The sequence below is a fragment of the Otolemur garnettii genome, unplaced genomic scaffold (genome assembly GCF_000181295.1).
Source record: "Otolemur garnettii isolate 467f Iridium unplaced genomic scaffold, OtoGar3 scaffold00105, whole genome shotgun sequence".
Lineage (NCBI taxonomy): Eukaryota > Metazoa > Chordata > Mammalia > Primates > Galagidae > Otolemur > Otolemur garnettii.
This window is the reverse complement of record NW_003852500.1, coordinates 2986468-2999837: the sequence shown is the minus strand read 5'-3', so window position 1 is coordinate 2999837 and position 13370 is coordinate 2986468. Positions and strand designations below refer to the sequence as shown.

General features: G+C 49.3%; 1 protein-coding gene across 2 annotated transcripts in view; it reads right to left on the bottom strand.

Moving 5' to 3' along the window:
• Positions 1 to 11090, bottom strand: part of FCHO1 (FCH domain only 1) — a 27625-nt gene extending 16535 nt beyond the window's left edge. Inside the window, exons 1-4 of one of the 2 annotated variants that reach the window (XM_023517172.1) lie at positions 11017 to 11090; positions 6183 to 6227; positions 5303 to 5379; positions 541 to 632 (exon numbers count right to left, since the gene is read on the bottom strand). In XM_023517172.1, coding sequence (XP_023372940.1) covers positions 541 to 632; positions 5303 to 5329 — 119 coding nt within the window. In that variant the 5' untranslated portion in view covers positions 5330 to 5379; positions 6183 to 6227; positions 11017 to 11090. Of the gene's footprint in view, positions 1 to 540; positions 633 to 5302; positions 5380 to 6182; positions 6228 to 7860; positions 7945 to 11016 lie in introns of those variants that run through there. The other variant, XM_023517173.1, reaches the window with a different exon arrangement.
• Between the last annotated feature and the right edge of the window lie 2280 nt (positions 11091 to 13370).

Here is a 13370-nt window from a genome sequence, read left to right as displayed (position 1 = left end):
GTTTGGCGGGTCCGGGCTGGGGATTCGAACCCACCACCTTAGGTGTACGTGGCTGGCGCCTTAGCCGGTTGAGCTATAGGCGCCGAGCCAGAACTTTAATTTTGTTAGAGGTAGCATGTTAAAACAAATATGCATGGGACCAGAGTTTGCCTTACAACTCAAAATCATTATGTTTCCCTGGAATGTGAATGTCTGAGCATTGACAAGCTGAAATGTAAATTATCTCATCATGTGTTTTCATTTATCATCCCAAGGCATGAGATGAAGTTTTATAAATCCTTCCCCCCTCACAGAAAGTAGGTTATATTAGCTCTTCTTCAGGAAAAAGGCATTACAAACCTTGTAATTTTTGTTTATAAGGGAATATGGGGCTGACAGGGTTGAGGATGGCTGGTTTCTAGGGTCTTCAAAGTACTTTAGTTCCTGGAACCCCCAGGGATGTAGGCCCAGATTGAGCAGGGTGTGGCATGGCCATGAAGTAGGTGTGCCATCATATGCTATGGGCATGGCCACTGGTGGGCAGGACTGGAGGGACCTCACCTCTCCCTGATGAAGTCTGCCAGTTCCTTGGTGGAGATGGGTCCCTGCTTCACACTGTGGTACAGGACCTCAAAACCATGGTTTTTCTCACCCTGCAGGGGATGGGGATAGAGATTCAGAAAGAATCGGGAGAAAACATTAACTTGCCCAGCAACAGGGGCATGGGTCAAAGAGCAAACTCCTGGAAGTCCATCCCCCTTGACTGTCCGGATTGGTTCAGACCTGAACCAATTAGCATGCTGCATTTCTCCCTAGCCACAGGGATTGGTAAAAGGGGCTGGAGTTGTTCCAATCAGAGAGAAACCAAGGATTTTTCTTTCTTTCTTTCCTTTTTTTTTTTTGGTCCCATAGTCCAGGTTGGCCAATCTTATTTGTTCATAGTCTCTTTGTCTTTCTCTCTTGTGTTTCCTTCTTTCTTTCTCTGTTTTTCTGTGTCTCTCTGCCTCTGTTTCTGTCTGTTTCTTCCCCTCTGTTCTTTATGTCTTTCCATAAATAAAGAATTATGTGCTCACAGGAGATAACTGGAAGTCAAGTAGAAACCATGAACCTTGGAAAGAAGCTGAACCAGAGAGCATCTGTACAGAAAAACATGTGTTGGTTCTAACTTCTGGATCCCACCCTGAAACCCAAATTACCCTACAATTGTTCAGTTTTGTAAACCAAAACAACCCTGTATATGGTAGTTATGTTTTCTTTTCTTCAATTTTTAATTTTTGAGACAGAGTTTCACTGTCACTCTAACCATGTGACAGAGTGACATGGCCTCAGACTAGCAACCTCAAACTCTGGGGTTCAAGTAATCTTGCCTCAGCCTCCCAAGTAGCTGGCACTATAGGTGCACACCATGAGGCCTGCTAATTTTTCTATTTTTAGTAGAGACACGGTGTCACTCTTGGCTCAGTCTAGTCTCCAACTCCTGAGCTAAAGGCATCCTCCTCTCTCTTCCTCTCAGAGTGCTAGGTATACAGGCATGAGCCACCGTGTTGGCTTGTAGTTGTGTTTTCTGTTCTCATCAACATAGAAACTCCTTCTCTGAGAATCCAGAGAACAATCCAGGTCTGAGTTCTCTCTCTGGACCCAAGCAAAGCACAGCACAGAGTGAGGCTTTGAGTTTACTGAATAAATGAATGAATGTGTTATTCTGCTGTTACCTACTAGTACTGATGTGAACTGGGCCTCTGCCCTGGAGCATGATAATGCTTTACATGCAACCTCTTTCCCCCAAGTTCTGGGAACATCACAGCAGAAGAGGCTAGGGCTGTGCTGTGTGAACTGGGCAATTCACTGGTTCTCTGAACTTTTTTTTTTTTTTTTTTTTTTTTTTTTTGAGACAGAGCCTCAAGCTGTCCCCCTGGGCAGAGTGCCATGGCTTTACAGCTCACAGCAACCTCCATCTCCTGGGCTCAAGCGAGTCTCCTGCCTCCGCCTCCCAAGTAGCTGGGACCACAGGCGCCCGCCACAACGCCCGGCTATTTTTTGGTTGCAGCCGTCATTGTTGTTTGGCGGGTCCGGGCTGGGGACTCGAACCCGCCACCTTAGGTGTACGTGGCTGGCGCCTTAGCCGGGTTGAGCTATAGGCGCCGAGCCGGTTCTCTGAACTTTTAATAGCTCCTCAGTAAGACAGGGCAAGGAATCAACCACCTTTTATGTGGGGATGAAGTAAGAACCAGGATGATCCACATCAGCATCTCCCAAAGCCTCAAAGGAACTCTATTTCTTGATAATTCATCATATTGTTAGTTAACACTTTAAGTTTGCTCGTGTTTCTGTTCCAAATGCATTCATGAAAAAGGAAAACTTTTACTGCTATTCTAAATGGAAAATCAGGACCTCCTGCCATATGATGAAAATAGGAAAAAATGAGGCAACAATTATGTTTTAATGCTGGCCAGATCCTGTCGCCTATGCAGGGTATCATGCCTGAACCTTAAGTTGTCCATTTGAAAGGGCTACCAGCTGGGTTCTGAGGGGATTGGAGACATTTCAGCACCAAACGAGGCCTTGTAATTGGGACTGAAATAGGAGGCTTGCAGGGGGATCTGATGTTATTTATGTCCCAACACAAATCACTGAAGTGATCCCTTTGGTACCACTTGGCAGGCTCCCCATAAATGGTGGTTTCCTCCATTCTCCTCCAACCTGCTGGTTCACCCTCCTAGTACCCAGAAATTTTGAAAGCTAAAGCCAGAAGTTGCTGCTAGATAATCCCTCTTGGTGCATAATTGGAGAAATTGAAGCAAAGACTGGAACAGACCTAGGTCAGCCTCAAGCCTGAATCTCTCAATGGTCTCCCTTCATTCTAGAATCATCAGTGGCTCCCTATTGCCCACCAGAGTCTGAAGTCTAAGTTCTTAGCCTAGAATTTTCTTTCCACCTTCATCTCCTAGCTTTTTCCTAACCCCTCCAGCAAAACCAACAAAAAAGACATACAGTGCCTTTCTACCCCTGCCCAGGCCATTCCTGCCACCAACTCACCAGCCTGTTTCTCCTCCCACTCATCCAAATCCTTCCACTTTTCAGGGATCATTGTCAGGTCTACCTTGTCTACCTTCTCTAAGAAGCTTCTCTAACTTTGTTCTTATCAGCTCATCAGAAATATATTTTCTCTTTTCTCATGTTTTGAGTTGTACTTTCAGAGTTCAGGCATCAAATCCCCCTTACATGCCCTGGGTCACTATAGGTTGGTGACTTCATTCCTAAGGCCTCAATTTCCTTCCTTGTCTGACAAGTTGGGACAGTGACAGCACCCAACTTCCAAGGTCCTTGGTGAGATGAGGCTGGCACAGTGCTGGACCCAGGGGATCCTCGGGTGAAGCTGCACCAGGCACCGCTGTCCAGGCCAGCATCTGGGGCTGACTCGGAGCCAACCACTGGCCTGTTTCCCAGACCTGGCAACTCCCCAGTGGTGTCTGCCTTCCTTGGACTGGGCTGGCAGCTGAGGGTCCTAGGAGGGGGCTGTGTTGGGCCTGTGTATCCTACCAAAACCTCTAGACTCAAATTTTGCCTGTGTGCCAGCCCAAGAAGAATCTTTCCAACAGAGCTTGATCATATCCCTCACATGCTCATGCTTCCCTAATGGTTCCTTAGTGTCCTCTATGCCTCTGGATCTGCCCTGGCCTAACAAAACTGGGACATCCCTGTCTGGCTTGATGTCCTATGATGGAAACCTCTTTAAGGGCATCTGGGGCCTCGGTATCATCCAGCAAAGAGCCAGACATATGTGGCAGCTCTAATACAAACAACTGATTAAAAGACACCTAGCTAGTGACATGTCATGGGAGTCCTCCTGAGTCCAGGGATAAGGCAGGAATTTAATGCCCTATTCCCAAATGAGAAAACTAATGCGCAGGAAGCCCAAGTCCACATGTCTAAGGGCTCTCAGCAGAGCCTAATTGGAAGCCAGAATTCAAGGCTCTTAACCACTCTGCACCGGGCTATCTTTGGGTGAGGTGGGGGAGTCGGGGGTGGTTTCTATTTTCTCTTTGCTGATCTGAATTTTCTGCAGAGACCTTGCATGCCTCATGCAATTAAAAAGAATTTAAAATACGTGTAGGTGCCACTGTCAGGTTTCCAAAATGTGGGCAACTTTTGATCCTGAAATGGTCAACTCCCCTTACACAGAGGAGCTAACAGGGGATCAGAGAAGCACAGCTCCTTCCTGGGGGTCACACAGCCTTTCAGAAGATAATCTGGGGAGTCTGACCCTTGGAGAAAGGGCAGAGGTCAGACCTCTCTCTGCAGGTAGAAAGGGGGCACAGCCCCTTTAAGAAGGCAAATGCCAGTAACAGGAGCCCCAGCTGGGGAGGGAGAATGGGAGGGAATGGGGCTTGTTGCCAGGGGCAACCAGTCACCTAGCAACGGGCTTCCTCTGCAAGCTCAGAGCCTACAACTGGGGAAGGGGCTTTCTTCTCTGACTTCCAGGCCCTCTCCTCTTCACACATCCTCTGTGGCTTCCCATTACTCTGGCCCTGCAAGAGGAGTCCCTGTTTCCTAATCTTGCCCAGGCTGTCTAATGTCATACCTCTGGGTTTTTGCCCAGGCTGTTCCACAGCAAACACGGCTCCGTGTTCTGGCTCCCACTCTGGACAGACCCCCAGTGCTGGGCTTAGCCCTGATCCGGCAGGGCTGGGGGTGTCTGGATGACCAGATTGGGTAACCCAGACTGAGTTGCCCAGACGAGGGGCTTCTCCCTGGGGACCAGGGCTGGGATGGAGCCTCTCTGAGGCCCCGGCATCTCCCAGAGTTGACTGAGATAGGGGTGGCAGGGAGGGAGGGAGGAAATGAATGAATAAAAACAAGTCTGTCTCACTCAGCCCCACATTGGGCCACAGTAGGTGGTCCCCAGCCTGGACCACAGAGGGATGCAAGGGTCATGTCAAGCCAAGAAAACCCCCAAACTCTCCAGGATGAGAAGGACATGGAAATTCCCTGGCTGGAATGACTCTGGATCCTGGAAGTTTGGTCTGGCCCTGGGTTTGAGCTCTGACTCTGCACCTTTTCACTGGGCATCTTTAGGTCAGATAAGAGATTCCTACTCTGGGACATGGTTTCCCTGTGGTACAACCTATGGCTATGCCAAGATCACAAGGCCTGTGAGTTCTAGGGGGTGTGGGGTCAAACTCAGCCTGATTCTCTTCCACTTTAATTTCTATGCCCTGGAGACCTGTCCAAGACTCTGCCCACAACATGCCCAGTCCCCCATCTCCATCAAAGTTCCTACTACCCTTCCAGGAGCCCCCACCAACATAAGTGTAGGCCTTACCCAAAAATGCTCCCCAAAATACGACATCCTGATGGCTTCTGTGGAAACCCCCACAGCTCCAGTGTCCAGTTGCCTGCCTGAAGAGAGAGGCAAGTTTAAGCCATAGGGTCATTGCCAGTGTGGGCCTGAGGAGAGGAGTTCCCCCCCTGTGGAAGAGGGAGGGAAAGGATGAAGGAGGAACTGAGTATGCCAGGGCCCTTGAGAGAATTCCGTCTAGGGGGACAGAACTGGACGCCCCCAATCCCATAGGGTCAAGGCTGTACTAGAAGAGGAACAAGGGCTTAAGGGAGTCTAGATTAGAGGAAGGGGCATGCAAGTTAGGGTTTTTATGTAAAAGAGTTCATGGTAGGGGGTGAGATCAGTGCTAGGTAAGCCTCAGCCTAGGTAGTGAAGCTTTGAGCAATTTCACAGATGTCACACCTCTGGGCTATTCCCAAGCTGTCCCATAGCAAACAAGGCTCTGTGTCCTGCCTCCCACTCTACATAAGCCCCTAGTGCTGGGGTCAGCCCCAATCTGGCTGTCAAACCAGCCAGAGTGGGTTGCACAGACTGGGGAAAATAAGCCCCTGTTCCCTTAAGAAGGGAAGTCACTTGCCAAGGTCATACAGCCAGGAAGTGACAGGAGATTTGCACCCTGAACCAGCCTGAGCTCTCAGTTCCACTCCAGGTGGTTCGTGCAGGGAAAGTGTTTGGTGAGAGAAGGATTCTGGAGCTGTGATAGCCACGTGTGGATCAGGCTCCGTCCCCTAGGGTCTTCTGAACCCCTCTACAACACTTCCCATCTCATGCACACCCCTGGAATGTAGAGGTCCCCATCACTATGGTGAACCAGCTGCCACTGGTGCCCCTGTGCCCCCTGCCCTGTAAAGTTAATGTTCACCTGGTGTCTGAGTCACTGTCCAGCTCTGTGCCTCAGTCTCCCCATCTGCAAAACAACAAGGAACGTTTAGAAGTGTCTTGTGGGGGACCCCAGCTCTCTTTTCACAGGGGGTTAGGCCAGGCCTCCTGGCAGGGGAGGAACATACAGTGTCCTTGGCATGTTCTTGAGGCCAGGCTTGTCACTGGAGCCTGCAGGTCTCATCCATAATTCATGACCCTGCAAGCAGCTCAGCAGCAGCTGGGAGCCTAGGAGGCACCATGGCAGTAGGGATAAGGATTGGTGACCACAGTTATGGGGAAGCTCCCTGGGACTCACTGGGAAAGAACCAAGCAGAACCTCGGGCAAAGGGGCCCCTCTCTGAGCCTCAGTTTACCTAATCTAGAAAGTTTGTTTAACGTGACCCTTTGTTATTCAGACACCAGTCCATGGACTCTGTGAGTCATTCAGTACCAAAACCATCTCAGTCCCTGAGATGATTCAGCCTTGGGCCTGGCCTCAGAGAAGCCCCCAGTCTAGAGAGACAGACATCCATTTCCACACGGTGGAAGAAGGACTGGACTATAAAGGAGGGTTCATGGGAGTTACGGTTTTAAAGCATGAATAGAAGTTCACCAGGTAAAAAATTCTTTATTTCAACAAATGTTCCTAACCACTACCCTGTGCTGGGCAATGCTGTGGGCCACTGACAACTTCAGCCCTAGGAGCAGCCCCTGAGGAAGCTTAGTCTGGTGGGATGGGGCTAGAGGTGGAGGTAACCTGGCTGACATTCCTTAGGGGGAAAAGCCCTAAATTCTCATATCATTTCTTAACGCTGGCTATAACCTGGTCCCTGAGCTTCTCCAAATCCCTTAGAGTTGTGCTGAATGATGTGTAAACTAACAGGCCCACATAGCAATGTAATTTTAAACTAAGAAAAATTCAATAAAATGATACCCAACTTCACAGTTGTACCAGCCTCTTTTTTTTTTTTTTTTTTTTTAAAGAGCATTGACTGGGAAAAAAATATACCAACCTCTTTTCCAGGGTTCAGTTGCCACATGGAGCTAGCTGGTGGTTGCTGTACTGGACAGCGCAGAAAGACAAAGTTCTGCCAAGCATTAGGATCCCAGGAGCCACCACACTCTCAAGTTCCCCAGAAACCCAAGAATCTCAGTACTGTTTTTACACTTCTAATTAGATTGCCTCACCCCGCCCCATAACCCACACACAGATGCACACGAAGCACCATTATGTGTACGGCCCTGGGCCCAACCCTTAATATGTACCAGACCATTCAAACTTCACACCACACCATGAAACACAGTCCCAACTTCAAGATGAGGAAACTGAGGCACAGAGAAGTCAAACATTCATTCCCCCAGGTGACTGTGATTTTGCCCCTGGCCCGTCTGTCAATGAATTCCTATTTGGAACCACAACATGTGGTTCTTAGTTTTTGGGTTCCCTCTACCACCCCTCAACCTACTTCACCACTCAAAGCTATAATAGGGGGCCAATGAGCAGAGCAAAGGGTGGCCCCAAACAGGCCCTTGCCCAGCCCAGGAAGTGACACCTGCTATTTCTTCTAAACCCAGAGTCAAAGACAGGCAGAGAGGCCTGCCTCCCTCTTGTTTCTGAGAGGGTAAAGTAGGAGAAAGGAGGATACATAGATGCCGCCTAGCACAGGGTTCAAACTCACCCAACAGGGCAGCAAGTGGGTCTGGGGCCCTGTCTGACCCAGCAGGCACCAGGAGATGCCACAAGGCGCCTGCCACTTCCGTCAGCACCAGAGGCCTGTGTGCATGGTGGGGACAGGAAGCTCGCTCTGCCCCACCCACCTCCTAACCGCCACCTCTCCTCCCCCACCCAATCATCACCTCTAGGACCTCTCTGGAACCCCACACAGGCCATGGCTGGGTAATCTAAGGCACTCAAACCTGGGGCCCCCAGCCTGGGGCTATTATTACCAAAAAATAATAATCATGACAATAGTCAAGAAATAACAGCACCCACAACTAAAAACCAACCCTGACCTGAGAATTCAGAAACATCTTCCAATCCATGGTGGGCTAATGACACATACTTCACAGAGGGAGAAACTGAGGCTTGGGGAGGGCAATCCACTTGGAAAGGGGAAGGTACATTTACTTTCATGGGCCCCTTCCTCCATTAAAAAAAATTAAAATCATATTTTACAACTGCATTGTCATAAAGGCAAATATATTAATGTCATATACAAAAATATTTTCTTCTACCCAAAAGTTCATTTTTTTCTTCCCTTCTGACTTCAAAAGAAATTAAAACATCACTATGGGCCCTTAAAGTACTGTAAGCCCAAAACATTGTGCTTACTGGGTATTATGGAATAAGTTCACATAACTGAATTTACTGGGTGTGATGAGGAAGCTGGCCCTGTTGGAACCCCATCTCCCAGCTTGTTTATTCTTAGGGCAATGCTCAGAGACACAGACTTCTCCAAGGTCACACAGTATGTTGCCAGCTGACCAAGAGACCCCCCACCCTGCCTCCCTAGCACCAATTCTGGAAATCCTGGCAGGCATGTGAGCAGCCTGCGAGCAGATAGAACAGAACAGGAACACAGTCAGCAAAGATGACAGCCCTTAAGATCCTAACCCTGGGAACAGGGTGAGGCCTGCCCGTTGACCAGCATCCCTGACCTCTTGCTGCATGACCTTGAGGTGCTCCTGACCTCTCTCGGCCTCCAAAATCCTGTGAAACAGGATCTGGCATTTTTCTCCATCCTGGACTCTGGTTTCCACACAGTAGGGCCAGTCTGGGGGTTTTCTTTTCCTTCCCAGTGACCAGATTCTTGGCCCAAGTGGATACTAATGCATTTCAATGGCCAACTCTCTCATGTCTCCTGCCAGGAAGATTGTGATCACTTATACTATCTGGCTTGATTCTCACAACAGTGCCTAAAGGGAGTGTGTATCCCAATGAGGAAACTGAGGCATATGCCTCAGGTCACACACCAACTCAGCCACCATCAAGTGGGCATCTTAGCTCATGTTCAGGAATTTTCCAGCCCTCCTGACATTGGTCACTTCCCTCTTTGTCACTTCACTTGGCAAACACCGACTCGGCACTGTGTACCTGGCTTTGCCAGATGCTAAGTCTTAGCAGGCAACACCCTTTGTAGACTTCACTCTCTCATACCCTCCTCCCAGTCAGAGGAACCCCATTTAATGAGCATTAGTATTGTAATTAATATTATAATGATCGTGTTTGCATTTACAGCTCTCCCTTCCGCCCCCAGTCTTCTCTGATCTCCCCAGAGGGATTCAGCCCATTTCACAAAAGAACAAACCAAGGCACAGAAAGACAAAACCACACATAGGTAGAAGCAGATTGAAACCTGCGAGTATTGAACACATAGCCCAGTGCTCACTCCTGTGCTCACTGCTAGGATGGAATTCCTAGGGACAGGATGGGCTGGGATAGTGCCTCCCACCTCCTTCTGTCCTCAACCCCACCCAGGTACAGGCTCACCCCTAGCGTGGGTGATGGTATGTGGGTCAGGGTGTGCCCCAGGCAGTCCCACCGGTGAGACCAGGGTGGCCTGAGCCCCTGTTCTAATGACTGCAGCTTGGTCCCATGTTTTATTGTCTGCAGATCAGCCCCGACCCTGCCCCCAGTCCCAATGACCATCGACCCATTTTGCAGTACAGTAAACTGAGGCTCAGAGACCAGCAAGGCACATTGGAGGCGGCTTCTCCAAGTCTAATGCTTTCTCAACCCCAAACCACCCACATCTTAAGCAAAAGAGGAGAATCACAATCTGACAAAAGGTGGCATTGGTGGGTTCAGAATCTGTAGAATGTAAGGTCCCCAGCTTCCAAGCTCAATCAATGCTCAAGAGGAAGCCAAGGCTCAGAGAGGTGTTGTCACCTGCCCAAGGTCACCAGTGAAGCAGGTCCATTTGATGCTGCCTCTTGGTCCCTAGTGCAGCTGGAGCAGGTGACTCGGGGGATTTGAGGCAGATGGAGGGTTCACCCACCCCCCAACTCCTCCTGCGCACCCCACTCACAGCCAGCCTCTGGCAAGATCCTAATTTACCTCAATTTATTTTAATCCACAAGAACAGATGCTCACTGTCTCCCAACCCCCTCCCTTCACTGAAAGAGGGACCCCCCCCTTCAAGTCCAAGCTCCAGGCTCTTCCAGGCCCTGTTGGCCCGTCGCTGCCAAGACAGGCAACCCCACACTGACCTTTTCCCCAGAATTCCAACCTTGGGGTCCCTACAGAGAATGCCAGTGAAATGCCCCCATCCCATCCTTCAGGTGTGGGGGGGCTACTATGGGGCAGTCTAGGAGTCACCAGGGAATCCCCAGTTTGCAGTAGTCAGGCCTGGATAGGGGTTCACAGTAGGAGAAAAAAAGAAATGGGTCCTTCATATCTGTCCCTGAGGGTCTGCAGGCCAGAGCTAGGAAGAGGGAGATTGGGGGTGGTCTCCTATTTGGCCGCTCAAATTCATAGGCTCTATAAGGGGAGTGACGCCCCTATCTTTGCAGTCCCAGAACCCAGACCTGGATCCGGAATTAGAATAAAGGGATTTGGGGAGGGGTCCGGCATTGTAGCCGCCCCACTGCACGCTCCGGTTTCAGGCCAGGAGACAGGGGATTTGAGGACGAATTCTCATCTCCTCCTGTGGACCCTCTATTACCACAGGGGAGAAGCCGGGGTGCCCGGCGCGTAGCCCCCCACTCCTTCTCGCCATCCCTAGCGCTCCGCTGCGCCTTTGCCCGCCGCAGCCGCCAAGGTTGCGGAGCTCGTTGAGCGTGGGAGGCTGTGCTGACTGGGCGACTCCTGGGGGGTTCCTGGGACCAGCACTCACCTCCTCAGCACGGTCGGAGCCCAGCGCTTGGCGCCACCTGCGGCTCGGTAGCTGACACCCGAGGCGCCCCGCCCCTCCCTCAGCGGCTGTGGCGCGGCCGCCGACTGGCTCCGCCCCCGGGGCGTGGCCGGTAGCGTCCCCACCCCCACGACGAGGCTGTGAGGCAGAGGCGGGCTCTGAGTCCGCGCGGACCACCATTGGGTTATTTAGGCGGCCAGCGCCGCAAGCCCAGCGCGCTGATTGGCTGAGCTGGAGACGCGGCTCCTTTTTATGTTCCCCACTACACCTCCCGCAATTCATTTGTATCATTTAAAGAGACAGGCGGCTCTCTCTCCACCTGAGACCCGGTAGGAAGAGGAAAGGAATGAGCAGTGTTTATTGAGCACCTACCTACTATGTTTCAGGTTCTGAGCTGGGTTCATTTGATGACTGCTTACAAGCCTGTGAGTGGGACATTATTGATCCTTATTTTACAGATGTGAAAACTGATCCTTATTTCGCGGATGTGAAAACTGAAGCTAAGAGAGGTCAAGGACTTGCTTAGAGGCCATACAGTACGTTTGGGATCCGGCTCCTCAAACTGGGGAGGATCATCCCCACATATGCCATTGTGCCCTATGACAATTATGAGAGGCTCCTGTCCCCCTTGCCTGTGCCCTCCTAAAATGGCACTGCTGCTAAAAAACGCTGTTGGTCCCCTACTTAACCCCCTACTTAGAGGACAGATCTACCTGGCTGATCTGTCCTCAGGCTTGTTCCTTCACCAGCCGCCCCAGCTCAGTAATGGCAGCTTAGGAATCTTCCTTGGGAGTCCTCAAAAATCTTCCCTTTATCAACACACCATCCTGCAGATCCTGTGTCTCTGAAACAACCTCAAATTTCCCATTTTTCTGAACCCCACAATGGCCCGGGTCGAGGCTCAGTCATCTCCAGCCTGGATGCTGCCTTGGTTTTCTACTTGGGCCTTTCGTTTCCTCCACCCCTGCTCCAGACAATCCCTATTCTCCAAGACAGATATAGTTGTTTTTTTTAAAAAACTTTTTGTTTTAGAGCACTTTTAGATTTACAGAATTATTGTGAAGATATCACAAAGAGTTCCTGTATGTCCCTCCATATCCAGTTTCCCCTATTATTGACATCTGATGGGGAAACTAACTGCTGTACTTGTCACAGTTAGTGAACCAATACAGAGACATTATTTTATTTATTTATTTATTTATTTATTTATTTTTGTTGTTGTAGTTTGGCCAAGGCCAGGTTTGAACCCACCACCCCGGTATGTGGAGCTGGTGCTCTACTCACTGAGCCACAACCACAGCCCAATACTGAGACATTATTAACTAAAGTCTATAATCAGATTTTCTCAGTTTTTCCCTAATGTCTCTTTTTATTTTTCTGATCTCTTTCTGCAAGATCCCACATGACATTTTCTTAAGTTTTGTTGGTTTTTTAGAGACAGGGTCTCAGTCTGTTCATAGGCTGGAGTGCAGTGGTTTGATCATAGCTCACTGCAACCTTGAACTCTGGGTTCAAGCAACCGTATACCTCTGCCCACTGAGTAGCTGGGACTACAGGCATGTACCACCATGCCTGATTAATTTTTGTAATTGTTTGTAGAGACTGGGTCTCACTCATTGCTCAGGTTGGTCTCAAACTCCCCACTTCAGCCTCTCAAAGTGAGGGATTACAGGCATGAGCCACCGTGCCTGGCCAGGACCCAACATATCTCCTTAGACTCCTCTGGGCTGTGACAGTTAATCAAGCTTTCTTATGTTGGATGACCTTGACAGTTTTGAGGTGTATTAGGTGTTCTGTATCATGTCTCTCCATTGGGATTTGCCTAATGTTTTTCTCGTGTTTTGATGAGGGTGTTGGATTTGAGGGAGGAAGACCACAGAGGTAAAGTGCCCTTCTGGTCACATAGCAATAGTACACACTTGTTCATGTGCCTTATCACAGCTGGTGTTGACTGTGATCCCCTGGCTCATGTGGTATCTGTCAGGTTTTTCCACAGTAAACTACTCTGTTCTCTCCTTTTTATACTATATCCTTTGGAAAGAGGTTGCTATGTGCAGCCCAAACCTAAAGAGTAGGGAATTGTATTCCCCTTCCTTGAGGACCAAATAGCTACATAAATTATAATTTTTGGAATTTCTCTGCACAGGGAACATAACCCCACTCCCATCTATTTATTTATTCAATCATTTATATCAGAATGGACTGATATAAATAATATATCAGTATGACATGGATATTTATTTTGCATTTTGTGTTATAATCCAATACTACTGGATTGATATTGACACTCAGATTGCTCTAGCTTTGGTCAGTCACTGGAAGCTCTTTCAATTTGT